Source organism: Echinops telfairi, unplaced genomic scaffold (genome assembly GCF_000313985.2).
Source record: "Echinops telfairi isolate 266 unplaced genomic scaffold, ASM31398v2 ScPeMD7_2010;HRSCAF=2546, whole genome shotgun sequence".
Classification (NCBI taxonomy): Eukaryota; Metazoa; Chordata; class Mammalia; order Afrosoricida; family Tenrecidae; genus Echinops; species Echinops telfairi.
Window position 1 is genome coordinate 6295350 of NW_022105908.1, and position 16531 is coordinate 6311880.

The 16531-nt window shown below is 43.8% G+C and overlaps 2 protein-coding genes across 5 annotated transcripts in view; one reads left to right on the plus strand and one right to left on the minus strand.

The window, feature by feature from the left end:
* GLP2R (glucagon like peptide 2 receptor) overlaps window positions 1-4040 on the minus strand; it is an 84210-nt gene extending 80170 nt beyond the window's left edge. Inside the window, exons 1-2 of the mRNA XM_013006298.1 lie at window positions 4019-4040; window positions 3740-3887 (exon numbers count right to left, since the gene is read on the minus strand). Of these exons, the coding sequence (XP_012861752.1) occupies window positions 3740-3887; window positions 4019-4040 (170 nt within the window). The remainder of the gene's footprint in view (window positions 1-3739; window positions 3888-4018) is intronic.
* DHRS7B (dehydrogenase/reductase 7B) overlaps window positions 3810-16531 on the plus strand; it is an 83748-nt gene continuing 71026 nt past the window's right edge. For all 4 annotated transcript variants that reach the window (XM_004709186.2, XM_045293286.1, XM_045293287.1 and 1 more), the window contains exon 1: window positions 3810-4010. The gene's annotated coding sequence lies outside the window, so the exon portion shown is untranslated. The remainder of the gene's footprint in view (window positions 4011-16531) is intronic.

Below are 16531 nucleotides of genomic sequence, written 5' to 3' on the forward strand. Positions count from 1 at the left end.
ATTCTGTCAGGTTCAAATCCCCAGAGGATCTGCATCTGGACAGATCCCCTAGAGGATCATTCTGTTGGGTACAAACCCGTAGAACATCATTCTTTTGGGTCTGACCCAGGACTCCCCCCAGCACACCCCAGCATCATACACTCACATACAAAACCCTAGATCATCCTTCTGTTGGGTCTGACCCACCACAGCATCAGTCTGTTAGGTCCCAACCCTCAGCTCATCATTCTATCTGGGCCAACCCCCCAGAGGATGTTTCTGTCCTGCACAAAGCCCCACAACATCTTTCTGTCATTCCCAATGCCCAGAGCATCGTTCTGTTGGGTTCAAACTGCTAGAGCATCCTTATGCCAGGTCCAAACCCCATAGCACCATTCTGGGGGATCCAAAACCACAGAGCTTCATTCTGTTGGGACCAATGCCCAGAGAAAATTTCTGTAGGGCCCGACCCACTGGAGCATTGTTTGTTGGTTCCAAACACACAAAGCATCATTCCATTATGTCCGATCCACCACAACATAGTTCTGTCAGGTCCAACCCCCAGAGCAATGTTCTTTCAGTCCCAACCACCCACTTTTGTGTCCAAAGCCCCAGGTCATCGTTCTGACCCCAGGTCAGACCCCCCCACAGCATCAATTTGTCAGGTCTGTCCCCCAGACCATTGTTCTGTACAGTCTAACCCCCCAAAGCATCATTCTGTCATATCATAGCCCCCCACAGCATTGTTCTGTTGGGTCAACACCCCCAGAGCATCAGTCTGTTGGGTCTGACTCCCCACATGATCATTCTGTCGGGTCCTATGCCCCAGGACATCGTTCTGTCAGGTGAAAACCCGCAGAGCATCATTCTTAGGGTTCAAACACAGAGAGCATCAATCTGTCCATTCTAAACCCCCACAACATAGTTCTGTCAGGGCCCAAACCCCAGAGCCTTGTTGCTGGTCTTACATGCCTCATATGTGTGCCATGTTACAAGAGCTAAGGGAATAGGCAGGTTTTATATAAGAGTTAAACCAGGGGGCCAGATGGAGGGCGGGAGGTTCCGTGGTCTTATTCTTCATTTATCAGGCAGGGAGGATATTGGGAGAAGCCGAGGAAAAACATCTGCAAACAGTAAATCCAGGTCTGGCAGGATTGATTACATTCCCTGTTTATTGGACAAACAGGAGATCAGGAGGGGTCAGATTCTGTTTGGACATTGAGAGTGGGCAGGGGCTACAAGGCACTGGTGGGGTTGAACAGAGACAAAATGTCAGTTTCCAACAAGATGGAGTCTTTATGCTGAAGAATGTGAAAAATCACATTTTCTATGGGCTTCTTAAATTGGCTCTCCAGCCTGACTAGGCTTAACAGCACTGATAATGTATCACTACCCCTAAAGGCGTGGATAAGTCTGCCACTCTTACTAATCCATGGTGTGAAATTGCAAAGCTAATACCTACAGTAGCGCCACCAATACCCTGTTTCACTGAAAATAAGACAGTGTCTTGTATTAATTTTTGCTCCCAAAGATGCGCTAGGTCTTATTTTCAGGGGACGGCTTATTTTTCCATACCCTTTACCACAACACAAGGAACAAGTTTGTGAAGTGGGCCCCCAGCAACTCTGAAGACCCCTGTGATTGCTAGTTTATGTGCACCAGGATTAACAGTGGGCACTGCCTTAAATGTGCTCTGACATTTGCCTACAATGGGCTGATTGAGCCCCCTGGTGGTAGAGGGCAGGTGTCAGCACCAGATCAGCAGAGACAGGGTGGGCGTGGTTATCGTGATAGACAGCAAGGTGTCTGTAGTAATCAACACAACCTGTCTCACGTGGACTTAGGGCATTTGCTACTTGGCCACAGTGTCCCTAGAAGTGAAATAGATGGGAAACCTACTAAATGTTTACATGATCCATGGTAGACAACTAAAAAGGAGGTGGAGAAAGGAAAAATAATAATAATAAAGAAATGGGTAGCGGGGGCACAGGGCAGTAACCCACCCAAGGGGAGGGTATTGTTTATATCTCCACAGGGAAAGAGGGACCAGACTTCAACCCAGTGCTCCAAGATGTGTGAATGCAACATGCCGGCGTGGAGTAGGGAGCCAGTGGAGAGGTCTGGGGGGCTGGCCCCAATCCCAAATTCTCAGTAGACACCTGCCCCTCCCCCTAGAAGAATTTATTTCAAAAGACGGCATTGAATTTGCAGCTCTGGGAGAGGGACATATCTGATCGGAGCACACGGGAGCAGATGAACCGGGAGGAGGAGAGAGTGGAGAACATCCTGGCTCACCAGTCCTTGAGGATAAAGATCCCAATTACAGCAGCCGGTCCACAGAGAGGACCACATGGCCAGCCCCACTATAAGACATGACGTCCCTCACTGACCCATAGCCCTACAGGGTACAACACTGGAGACACGGTATGGGAATTGCACCCAATCTGATCCCGCCACACCGAGGCAAAACATTAAGGGGGTGTAACAGAACAGCAAGGGAATGGAGCGGCAAGGTCCCCAGGGAACGCTGAAGGTGGACTTTGGGGCCAGGGTGTGGTGCCCCAACAGACTGGACTGGAAAACACTCCTAAAGGCCAACAAACGAAGAACTAACTACAAGCTTTTCTTTCCTTTTCTTTCTTGTTGTGTTTTGTTTTCATTGGTTTATTGTTGTTATTGTTTTGTTGTATATTGTTGCGTGGTTTTGCTCTGTCTTGTTTCTGAACATATTATTATATCTGCAGGTCTGTCTAAATAAGATAGGCTGGATGAACAATCTGGAGGAGAAAACAACGGGACCAACATACAATTGATGTATGTATGGATTGTGATAAGAGTTGTATGAGCCCCTAATAAAATGATTAGAAAAAAAATGATAAACCAAAAAAAAGGACATCAATCCATACAACTATTAAAAAAAAGAAAAAGAAAAATCACAGCAAAAAGAAAAAAAAGATAACTGAATTTCAAATTATCTTTTCCATTCGATTTTTTGCCTTTTCACTTTAATAATGTCTTTTGATGTCTTAATCACAACCAATCATTGGTCTTTTCCTTTACAATTGGTTTTTGTCTTTTGCTAATAAGCATTTTCAAATGATTATGACGATATTCTGCTGTTATCTAGAAATTGTACATTTAACTCTAAAACCCATTGCTTTGGCGTTGACTCAGACTCATGGAGACCCAGTCTGTCTGTACGGAAACAGATAGCAGAGCATTGTGGATTTGAAACACTGACTGTATGGTTAGGAGTACCTTATCCTTCAGTGCTACTAGGCTATTTTTTTCTTTTAGGCTTTTTTCCTATGATCTAGAATTGATTTTCTTGTACAAGGTAGGGATCAAGTTCCACATTCCATCTCTCCTCTACTGACAAACAATTGATCTAGCACTATTTATTGACAAGAATTTTCCTAATATTATTGCTCTTTGATCGGAAGGCTGGGGTGGGGGTGGAGTGCCCGAGTCTTAACTACACACAGATGGGTCTGTTCCGGATTTTCCTCTTCTGTTCGGCCGGTCTGTTTGTCTATCGTCGTTTTAATTACTATCGTTCTAGAATGAGTCTGGATCATTGTAAAAGGCTACGGTTTCAGGTCTCCCTTGAGAATACGCGGAACCCAAACTCTAAGCCTGCGAGGTTCCCTCCGGAAGACGAAGGCTGGAACGAGAGGAGGCGGAACCTGTCCAAGCCGAGCGCGGTGATAGGAGAACGCCCGCGCGCGCGCGCAGTCGACACGCCTGGGATTGGACAAACGTGCGTAGGAGGGTGACGTCACTTCCGAGGCGGGAGGGTGAAGTCGTTTGACTTCCCTTCAGTTCGCTCGTGTCCTCGGAGAGGAAGGGGCCCGGCCCCGAGCGTGATAAGCGCGTTTGGGTGTCCAGCTCGGACGAGGGGACGTAGCCTGGTGGAGAAGCTGAGCAGACGGTGAGGACTCCGAGGGAGTGCCGGCCCCTCAGGCCGGCTTCCGGGGCCTGGCCGTGGAAGGTCTAGGCGCCCGTGGGTCCTCAAGGACGCTTCCACCCAGGCAAGTACCTCCGAGCTTTCGTTCAGCCATCTTTTCGTCGGGGAACCAGTGTCGGTGGTTGAGACGCCTCGATGCCCGAGTTTCCGTGCTTAGAAATGGGTTTCCTGCCCCACTTTGGAGAGGACACAGCGCCCCAAATGCTCTCTCTGTACGACTCGTTTATGTCCAGTAGTCAAGTGGCTGTATTCTTGGGGCCCACGGACAAGCGCAGGAGGCTGAAGGGTATTTCCAAAAACAAGAGGGCTACTGCCTTTCAAAACGTCTATGCAAGTGGCTATTTTAGATATCTTCCTCCTCGAATCCTTATTCGACTGTGTTCTGGTGTGAGAGCTTGAGGAAATAGCTCACACCTGTTTCTCCTCTGGCTCCGCCACCGTATTCATAGGGTTGTGGTGAAGCCTAAGAGATTGTGCATGAAAGGTACCAGGCAGTGTCTGCCCCCATGGTACCCTTTGGATTTCTTTCTTTCTTTTAAAAATCATTTTATTGGGGGCCCGTACAACTCTTATCACAATCCATACATACATCAATTGTGTAAAGCACATTTGTACATTCATTGCCCTCATCATTCTCAAAACATTTCCTCTCCACTTAAGCCCCCGGAACAACGCCCTCATTTTCCCCTCCCTCCCCGCTCCCCTCTCCCTCATGAGCCCTTGATAGTTTATAAATTATTATTTTGTCATATCTTGCCCTGCCCTACGTCCCTCTTCACCCACTTTTCTGTTGTCCCTCCCCCAGGGAGGAGGTTATCTGTGGATCTTTGTAATCGGTTCCCCCTTTCCACCCCGCTTTGGATTTCTTAGGGAGCACTGGTGGCATAGTGGGTTATTTGTTGGGCAGCCAATAGCAGGGTAGGTTCTTTGAACCCACTAGCCAAGGCTCTTTGCTCTCTAAAGATTCACAGTCCTGGAAAGCCACAGAGGCAGTTTTACTTTCTTCTATACTGCCACTGTGAGTCTGATTCAACTCGATTTCAGTTCAGTTTGGTTTTCTAATTTCTTAACTTTTCGGTGTAGTGATTTGCAAGTTAAGTTACTTTTGAAATAACTTCATGTAAATGTTTAATGAACATAACAATGGTTTCTCCTAGTGGCCTGGCCAGGAAGTGCTTTTCATATTTCTCTACCTTTATGGGGGGGAAAACACATAGGAAATTACTAATGGTAAGAGAGATATTTAGGTTAGTGATAGTTAGGATTAGCAAGAAGAAGGGTATTTACCCGAAGGGCAGAGAAGGGAACAAACTTTTCAGCACCCACTGAATAGTTTTAGATATTGTTCTTTACCACGAAGAGTAGTATTACCATGTTTTTACCGAAGAGGTTACTAAAGCTAAGATTGCACACAGCACATAAATGGGGGTGAGGCAGCCTTTTAGATCCAGGACTCCCTGCAAAACGTACGTACATTCTACAACAAGGGCTGCCTTTGAAGGCATTAAAAATTGTTAAAAATAAAAACAAACTAACCCATATTTAAAAGGCCACCTGAAGCCATGCCCTAACATGACTTACCAACTTATCAAGAGCCACCTTTTTCTTAAGATAGTGATGGTTTTTACTTCTCATGAAGCTAATGATGGGAGGGTGTGGAAATGGAAGGCAGGGGTCATGACTAGGCTTGTATTGTAAGGTATGAGAGTGGGTAACAATGATCACCTTTGCTTACACTCCTCAAGATGGCATGGGCCAGTTTGCAGATTAGCAATTGACTAAAAGTTATGTAATTCTATTAGGGTTAGCATTAAAGAAAGGGCTTATAAAAATGAAAATGTCTTTATGATGGTAAGATGGGTTTTGCTTAGGAAAAAGATGTGTTTAAATTTTTTTTTTTTGCTTTTTAAAGATTTATTAACAAGTGAATAAAAAGATACATTTTTCATTATCTTACATTTGTAGTTATTTATATTGGTACTTATATTTGCTTCGTAGTCAATGTTCTATAATGAGGTGTTTTTTTTATAATCGGGAGTTTAATTTTTAAGAAGCAGGACCACACAACTTGATAAATTTTTTCTTCTTTGCATCATTTGGAACCTCTATGAGACTGTAATTTTATTCTAGTATATCAGCTCCTAGGGAGGTGGAGGTTTTTAACTATAGAAAATTAAGATTCTGAAGAATCATTAGAAAGAATCTTTGTTTTAGTCTTATTCGCTGCCCCACTCCACTCCTCACCCCCTGTTGAATTGATTGGAATCTGGTGGAAATACTCAAAGATTTGTTAACAACCAAATCAGTTACTGTCAATCAGTTCTAACTCAGGGCAACCTGATGTGTGTCAAATCCTCTCTCTAGGGTTGGCAATCAGATTGTTAGGACATCCTGTGGTGCATTTTGAACAGACTCCCAATGCCCAACCATTTGGTTAGCTGCCATTCAAGGAACCCAAAATAATAGTTACCGTGTCCTATTTATGACATAATGTGTGACTTGATAAATAAGAACTACTTAAAAGGGATGTATTGTTTTAGTCCCAGTTTTACAGATAAAAACATTGAAACTCAGTTAAAACAAGGTAGGTATCCAGTATCTAAAAATCTAAAGGAGGAGCAAAACAACGCTGGGCCATGTACTGGGGACTAAGAGCCCTAGTGACATAATGGGCTACATGTTGCGCTGTTAACCACAAGGTCAGTAGTTTTTTGTTTGTTTGTTTTTAACATTTTATTAGGGGCTCATACAACCGTTACCGCAATCCATACACACATCAATTGTGTAAAGCGCATTTGTACATCATTCTCAAAACATTTTCTCTCCACTGAAACCCCCAACATTAGGTCCTCATTTTCCCCCTCCCTCCCCGCTCCCCCCTCCCTCATGAGCCCTTGATAGTTTATAAATGGGTATTTTGTCATCTTGCCCTGTCCGACATCTCCCTTCACCCGCTTTTCGGTTGTCTGTCCCCCAGGGAGGAGGTCACACACAGTTCCATGTAATCGGTTCCCTCTTTCCTACCTGTTCTCCCTTTACCCTCCCTGTTTTGCCACTCACATCACTGGTCCTGTAGGGCTCATCCGCCCTGGATTCCCTGGATTTTCAGTTCCTATCTGTACCAGTGTACCTCCTCTGGTCTAGCCAGACTTGCAAGGTCGAATTCGAGTCACGGTAGTGGGAGCGGGGAGGAAACATTTATGAACTAGAGGAAAGTTGTATTTCTCATCGTTGTTACATCGCACCCTGACTGGCTCATCTCCTCCCTAAGACCCCTCTGCAAGGGGATATCCAGTGGCCTACTAATGGGCTTTGGATCTCCACTCTGCACTCTCCCCATAAGACTGTCTGTTCTCATAAGGTTTCAGTCTTGGAAACCCACAAGGAAAGTCGTGCCCTGCCCTGTGGGATCACTAGGAGTTAGAATCACTATGACTTGATGACAGCAAATTTGTTTAGTGTTTTAATTGGGAGCATAGTGTGTACCAGGAAAGGGAAAAGGGCACTGGCATGCTGGGGAACATAAACGTGTAGGGTGCATTTTGGCAGTGAAGCTTAGAGCTTCCTTTTGGGGAAAAGGCATTTGCTGTCAAAGACAGAGCCTGCTGCCATATCCAAATGCCCTGGGCTAAGGAGCTCTAGTGGTGTAGTGGGTTAAGCATTAAGCTGCTAACCACAAGGTCAGCAGTTCACCCGCTGCTCCATGGGAGAAAGATGAGAGAAAGGCTTTCCCACTCCTGTAGGAAGTTACAGTCTCAGAAACCCACAGAGGCAATTCTGCCCTGTCCTGTAGTGTTGCTAGGAGTTGGTATTGATTGAATGGCAGTGAGTGTGAGTTTTGGTAAGGACAAGACGGCTGGACTGAGGTGTTGTGAGTTTTGTTTGAAGCCCTGTTGTGGTGCTCTGATGTTATGGATTCTGGATGTGCATTGCTTCAGGAGAACTTGGTGTACTGTACACAAGGATGTGTAAATAGATACATTTGTATGTGATTATTTTACATTCAGAAACATGCTTGACTTTATGAACAGGTCTCCTGCAGAGTTCTCTTAGATCGGGGGTCCTCAAACTTTTTAAACAGGGGGCCAGTTCACTGTCCCTCAGACCGTTGAAGGGCCGGGCTATAGTTTTAAAAAACCCTATAAACAAATTCCTGTGCACACTGCACATATCTTATTTTGAAGTTAAAAAACAAATGGGGCAAAAACACCCGGCAGACCAGATAAATGTCCTTGGTGGGCCGCATGTGGCCCGCGGGCCCATAGTTTGAGGACCCCTGCCTTACATACTACCAAACCAAACTCACTGCCATTGAGTCAATGATGACTCATCATTGTGGGTTTCTGAGCGTGTAACTGTCTATGGATGTATGTGAGGTCCAGCCCCACATTCAGACAGGTCTTGAGGGGCGGTTGTGTAATTGAGGGGTAAATTAAAGAGACATGAGACAAGGCATGCGAGGACTCACCTCTTCCAACTGAGTCTGGAACCAGAGTGAGGGAGTAATGTATTCTCACAAGCTTATATAATCTCCAGCATACAAGCCACAGTAAGCACCTGCATAATAGGAAAGTATTAGAGCAGTGGTGACCCCAAACCATAAAATTATTTTCGTTGCTACTTTGTAACTGTAATTTTGCTACTGTTATGAATCTGGTGACCCCTGTGAAAGGGTCGTTTAACCCCCAAAGGGGTCGTGACCCACAGGTTGAGAACTGCTATATTACCGTTTCCCCGAAAGTAAGACATCCCCCAGTTTTGGCTTACAGTTTTGACTCTCGCTGAAATATAAGGCATCCCCCCAAAAATAAGACCTCCCCGTAAATAAGGGTTTGGATTGTTATGATATTCCAGAAGATGATGACATGACTTTCATTGAATAAATGAGTAATTGTACCATAAATTGTTGTACATGGAAATAATGGTAGTAACAATAAATTCTTGATACTGTAGGGTTCACAGTTTGTCTGGTTATGCTGGTTTGTAATGACAACTACTACCGTACCGTATACAGGTAATAAATTTCCCCCTTTTTTTTGTTCAACAATAAATGTGTATCGTATTCTTCTTCATGGAAAAACAAGATATCCCCTGAAAATAAGACCTAGAGCATCTGTGGGAGTAAAAATTAATACAAGACACTGTCTTATTTTCAGGGAAACAGGGACGAGGGATACACAGCATGAAGGGTACAAGCTAGGTATACACACAGTAGGACGGAGAGGTACTAGAGGCATGCATGTGAGAGGAAGGTACATACAGAACAAGATGGGCGGGCTCTAGAGTCAAGATGGCAGCCTAACCTTGGTCATCTCTGAACTGGCTTGACCTTGGGTGTCTTTGGACTCTTCTCCAGGGGAGCAGTCTGTGATCCTGATCAGAAGGGAGGGGCCCCTACATAGGGTTAGATGGCCTGACTGCTTTTGATGGCAGATAGCCTTCAAGCAGTTGACCCTCAAGATTATAGTAAGTGACCATGTGCTTGCAAACAGCACTTCAAAATTGGCATTATTATGAGGGCACTTTGAGGGGATGATTTTTAATTAGGAGAGTGTGCGTGAGATGCATCTCCAACCCACGAGCAAGGTCTCCCTCGACAGGAGCCCCAGCCTCCTTAATGTGTGAACGTTGAGATTGCCCGCATACACTCTTCCTGATTCTATCTTCTCTAGGTGTAGAAAGCCCAGTCTTCTTCCTTCAGAGCTGCCGGTTGTGTCAAACTGCTGACCATGGAGATCACAGCCCAATGTGTAGCCACTATACCACCAGGGCCTAAACATTTGCGTTACTCAGATTTGTACCAGTGTGTTTCCCGTAAGGAAGCATATTTGTACCCTAGCAAAGAGACATGGAATATGCTTTCCTCTTTACTCCATTCGTTATTAGTTAGTATCTAGTGAGTACTTGCTATGTGCCAGGAACCCTGGTGGTATAGTGGGTTACAAGTTGGGCTACTAACTGCAAAGTCAATAGTTCAAAACCACCAGCTGCTCCATGGGAGAAAAAACAGGGCTGTCTTCTCTTATAAAGCATTAAAACCTTTTTTCGTCTCTGGTTGCTTGAGTGTCCTCTGCCATCATGAATGACACATAATTATCCAGACTAGGAAGTTCCATGACCAACTCACTACTTCAGCAAAAGCAAAAGGTTGTTAATGCCCTTCATCCTGGGAGAGCAACAGTGCTTAAGGCAGAATTTTGTAAAACATAGCCCAAATGTGCAAGACTACTGGCTTCGGCATGATTAATGATTCTTTGGATTGTGCAAAGAAAAATGAACCTAAACACAGATCTGCAAGACCCATGACCTGTATGAGAAGAAAAAGAGCTCGAGGAAACAGCTCCAGGAACGCAAGAGCCGAATGAAAAAAGGGCCGGGGACTGCAAAGGGCAGTGTTGGTGCTAGCAGAAAGAACGGCTACAGATTCTACAGTGCCTTGATCCGAAATAGTTATGTGGATTTTTCCCAAGAGAAAAATAAGTGACAAAATCTTTCTTTTTAAAGAGTTAAAGGTCTCAGAAACCCACAGGGTCGGTTCTTCTCCTTTAGGGTCACTGGGAGTTGTAATTGACACCTCGGTAGTGAGTTTGGTTTTTCTATATGTCAGACACCTTACAGGATAATTCAGTCTTCACAAAATTGCTATTTGTGTTTATGTTCAAAACCTCATGGCTAATGAGGACAGGGTTTATTCATGCCATCTAAACCCAGTTCTTGCCTATATACTTCATCTACTCAGCCATTTAGCTCTTAATTGAACATGTGTTCCAGCAATATGCTACATCTAGCTCATCAAATTCAGGGCCATTGAGTTTATTCCAACTCATAACAACCCTGTAGGACAGTGTAGAACTCCTTGTAGGCTACACTCTGGGGAGTAAATAATAACCAAACTGACTCAACCTCTTCACATTGCTTATAAATCTTGCAAGGGAGCTAGACAGTAAATATAAGTAAATGTTAATTATAGCTGTGTGGTTGTGAACTAGGTAGAAGGTTCTCTGAGATATGTATTGGGATCAGTTGGCAGGAAGAAGGCATGAAGAGAGGCAAGGTTTTCTTGAAATAGTATTTAGCTGAGACTGAAGGATTGAGTTGGAGTTAAATTGGGCAAAGAAGGAATAAGAGCTGTGAGGGAGAGGGAAAGGCATATGTAAATCATGGACAGAAGCAGTACCGGAAGGAAGGCTCACCAAACAAAGGATGGAGAATGTTGGGAAGTCAAACTTAAAAATGCAGGCAACAGTCCTGTCTTATCCTGAGAGCTATTTTGCTGCCCAGTCTCATATTCAAACATGTAGCTAGACATGCTTGACAGGAAGGAATTAGGGGTGAGAAGAGGGATAAATACATGATACTTACTTAGCATTTGGTAATTGGCACTGTGAAGCTCAATAGACATGGAATTCTAATACTGTATTTCATCATATTTGTCCCTGGTTTATAAATTGATGTAACATTTTTTGCTCCAAGACCTATGGACCTAGGATACAAGAATGTATACTACCCTCTCTTTTCCGCCACCATGCATACTAGAGTTAATACTGTATTTGCTTTCTGCTGTTCTTTTATCTATTATTCAATGTGTATTTCACATGTAGTAAGTGTTGGACATTGCTATGGATATACCCAAACCACTGTCATCGAATCAGTTCTGACTCACAGTGGCCCTATTGGACAGAATAGAATGGTTTCTTAAGGGTCTCTGAGGCTGTAAATCTTTATGGGAGCAGAAAGTCTTGTCGTTTTCCTGTGGAATGCTTGATGGATTTGAACTATTGATCTTGAAGTTAGCCTACATGTAACCCACTAAACCACCAGGCTGCACTTGTTATTGATGGCAGGGTGCAAATAAGCATGGTCACTGTGCTTATGAACTTTACTCAAGTGTACAATTAGGAGTTGTAGTAATACTATAAAGGAAAAAACAGTCAAACCAGATACACTTTCATCAAGTAGATGCCTCTCATCACTATAAGACAGGGTAGAGCTGCCCCTGTGAGATTCTGAGACTAACTGTTAAGAGGAGCAGAAAGCCCAGTCCTGAGGAGAGGCTGGTGGTTTTGAACTACTGGCCTTGTGGATCACAGCAAGACCCATAACCACTGTGCCAGCAGGGCTACCATAAAAAATTTCAAGAAATTGTGACAGTGTACACAAGTACTTCAGAAAGTTGGTTGAAAAGTTCCATTAACTCTCCCCCCACCCCCCCGCATTATCTTTTAATTCCATTTCTTATGAATATGGCAGCTCCTGTCAATGTACTACTGCAACCATTGTTGTATGATCTTAAGTAAAATTTTACTTGTGTGCAATAGCAATATCATTCTATAGTTTGAGCACTCTGTTGTGTCACCTCTCTTTGGAATGGGCACAAAAAACGAATCTCTTCTAATCAGTTGGCCAGGTAGCTGTCTCCCAGATTTGCTGGCATAAACGAGTGAGTGCTTCTTCAGCTTTCTGAAACATTTCAGTTGGTATCTGTCCATTCCTGGAGCCTTGGTTTTGGCTAATGCTTTCAGTGCATTTTGAACTTCCTCTTTCAGCACCATTGGTTCATGCTCATATACTACCGCCTGAAATGGTGGGCTGTTGACTATGGCATGGGGGTCGGTATCCGACCTCTTATACGACCTCTTCTAACTTCACGGGGGAAGGAGAGTCAAGCTCAGCATCAACTCAACCCTGATTCCTACAGGGCCTCTAGAGGTCAGATATGCCTCCCGCTCCAACCTTCTTTACTAATTCTGACACCAACTGCCCCTCTCAGGGCACTCCACTCTGCTGTGTTTACTAACTCATGGCAGTGGCCACACAACTCACAGACTATTCTCACGCTTAGGGGGTTTATTAAAGGGAGTTAACATGTTGCAATTCATGTTCAACAATGCTCAGGCTACAGTTTTGGGTCAGGAGTGCTTCTCTTTGTTTCTTGACCTCTCAGCCACATTGCCCATGGGCAGTGTTTCAGATCTTTTGCCTTTTGCCAATAAATGGCAAAGGGCACTCCATTCCACCAATAGTCTTAGCTTGAAGGTGCTCAGTTATAGGTCCCTGGGTTAGCAAAGTCAGCTCCCTGGTAAGTGCCTGAGGGCATCTCCTCCACAAGTGAGCAAAAGAAACTCAGCTTTATTTACCCCGTGATACGTGAAACCCAGTTTTGTCTTGTGCTCTGACTCTTGGTTCTGCTTTTGCAACTCCTCTGGTGCTCCTATGGGGGCACCACTCTCCGTCTCCTGACTAGGAGGAGCCGTGTCCAAGGATTTTTTCATTTAATGAATTTGTGTCTACTTTATGCTGAGCGTCTTGCAGTCTGGAAGGGCAGGACATACCTCTCTGTGGTTCCTCTGCACTGGTCTCTGTGGAGTCCCTCTTGTGTGTGCTTCTTGGTCACCATCTTGCCCCTCCTCAGATCTGTTTTCTTTACATTCAACTGTAAATCTTTATGCAACATTCTCTCGCACTCTCCCACTGAGTGACTGGTGGGTTGGAGTCACTGACCTTTGGGTTAGGTATTCAGTGTGTTTGACCACCGTCCCACCAGGGCTTCTCCCTCTTGACAGGACCAAAACCAAACTAAACTCACTGCCTGGCAGTAGTTGTGTGAAATCATTTTATTGAGGGCTGGTACAGCTCTTATCACCATACATACATTGTGTCAAGCACATTTGTTGCCATCATACTCAAAACATTTGCTTTCTATTGAGCCCTTGGTATCAGCTCCTCATTTTCCCGCCCCCTCCCTCATGAACCCATTATTATTATTTTGCCATGTCGACTTTTGTACACTTAGATTGCAATAAAATGTGCAGCCTGATGATTATTTTGGAAGTTGTTTTTTTTTAAGTGAGGCCATGTGTTCAGTGTGGTTAGTTTGCCCTCAGGTGGCCAAATCTAACCAAGAATTCTTGGACATGGATTTTAAAGGTGTCACCAGGAAGATTTACTTAAAATCCTCTAAGTTTCCAGCCTTTTTAGGGCTTCTCTTGCCCTCCTAATGCCAATAGTGCCATTTCTCCTACCAGCTTTTATGCCACTCATCTAGGTCGGAAATTCAACAAATTCCTTCCAGATTCAAATTCCTTAAAAATTCCTATTCCTCCCATCTTCTAAAGCACTGGTGGAGAACTTTGCACCTGTAGGGCTATAAAAGGCCCACCGCAATCATCAGTACCAGCTAATTTCAAGACTCAACAAAGAGCTCTTATCTGTACCAAAGTATGTTCTCTGGTCTAGCCAGATTTGCAAGGTAGAACTGGGTCATGGTAGTGGGGGTAGGGGGGTGAGCATTCGGGAACTATAGGAATGATGTGTTTTGTTGGTGCTATACTGCATCTTGGTTGAATCATCCCTTCCTTATAACTCTTCTGTGGGGGTTATCCAATTGTCTACAGGTGGGCTTTGGGTCTCTACTCCAAACCCCCTTGTTTTGGATCTTTTGATACCTGATCCCATTGACACCTAATGATCACACAGTCTGGTGTGCTTCTTCCATGTGGACTTACTTGCTTCCCTGCTGGATGGCTGCTTGTTTAACTTCAAGCCTTCAAGACCCCAGATGCTATATTTTGATAGCCGGGCACCATTTGCTTATACACCCATTTTGTCTTCCGTGATCATGTCAGGAAAGGAGTATGTATGAAAGAGTGCCAGGTTATTAGAACAAAGTGTTCTTGTGTTAAGGGAAGCCTTGAGTAGAGGTCCACAGTCCGTCTGCTATCTTAGTACTTAACATAAATTTATGTACCGGTCTCTATCCCTTTCATTATACATTAGTTTACTTACATACACACATGCCTATAGCTGTGCCTCCATAAATAGCTTTTGTCTCTATTTCTTTTCTCTATTTCCTTTTATTACTCCTGTCCCACTGTCATGCTCACCGACACATGGAATTCAGGATAGACAAACCCCTCGGGAACAGTAGTGGGAATAGTGATGTCATGAGGGGCGGGGACTGGCCGGGGAGGGGCAGGGGGAGAAAGGTGGAACCCATCACAAGGTTGGCTATATAGCTCCCCCTCCTCCTCAATGGGACAAATAACAAATGTGGGTGAAGGGAGACAATGGACAGTATAAGATACGAAATAATATATAATTGATCAAGCATTCACAAAAGTGGGAGGGGGGAAAAGAGGAGCTTATACCAAGGGCTCAAGTAGAAAATGTTTTGGAAATGATGATGGCGACATATGTACAAATATGCTTGATACAATTGATGTATGGAATGTTAAGAGCTGTAAGAACACCCAATAAAATGATTTTTTTTAAAAAGACTTGTCTTCACTGCCATCACATAGATTCCAACTCATCGCGACCCTACAGGACAGGGTAGAACTGCCCTGGTAGGTTTCCAAGACTAACTTTTTTTTTTTTAAATCATTTTATTAGGGGCTCATACAACTCTTATCACAATCCATACATACATCAATTGTGTAAAGCACATTTGTACATTCATTGCCCTCATCATTCTCAAAACATTTGCTATCCAACTACCAAGACTAACTCTTTACAGGAATAGAAAGCCTTTTCTTTCTTCTGCGGGGCAGCTGGTGGTTTCAAACTGCTGACCTTGTGGTTAACAGCCCACAAGATAACCAGGACTTTTTCATTTTCAAAACAAGCAAACAAAAAAACCCTCTTCAATGTCATCAAGTCACTACACCACCAGGGCTCCTCTCATTTGCATTAGGGGTGAGTTATTTAAAGGTTTGACTCATATGGTCCACAAATGATGTTATAAATATCCAAATGGCCCTTGATGGAAAAAAGGTTCCCCACCCTGTTCTAAAGTTTCTCAGTAATATGAGACCTGATGGCTAAACTGCCTAGCAGTGGGAGAGGTCTCCTAGTAGCAGATGAATTGATTAAACATTGCTTATCGTTAATTGAATCCTGCTTGCTAATTGTTCGTTCTTATTTTTTAAGGAAGAACGTGTTTGTGTTAGGAACAGTAAACTTTGAGGGGTGGGAGGGTGTGTACATTTTTTCAAGGTTTGTGTGAGCAGTTCGCAATCTTTAAATTGGCGATTTATATTAGGAAGAAGGAACCCTGCTGGCAAGGTGATTAAGTGCTTGGTCACTAATTAAAAAGTCAGTAGTTTAGACTTACCATGTGCTCTAGGGAGAACGATGGGACAGTGGGACAGCTCTACTATGTCCTAAAGTAAGTATTGCTTTGTGTCAAAATCAACTCAATAACAAAAACAAAAAAACAATAGCAATGGTTTTTTGGTTTTGTTTAAAATCTGTTTTTATAAGTCTGTTCTATGAATGTTGTAGGGACATTGTTCAGAATGTTCTATAAATCTCACTAGTGTCAGGTCAGTTCTGACTCAGACCCTGCAGGACAGAGTAGAAATCTTTACAGGAGCAGACTGCCTCATCGTTCTCCCTTCAGGTGGCTGATGGGTTTTAACTGCTGACCTTTCCCTTAGCAGCACAATGCTTAACCCACTGTACCACCAGGGCACTTTTCTCTAGGAATATGACATATTCTAGATTGCTTTACTATACCAGCTAAACAATCGAGGAACTTAAGTTTCTATTAACCATCTTATTTATATTCAGCTGTATAAGCCTTGA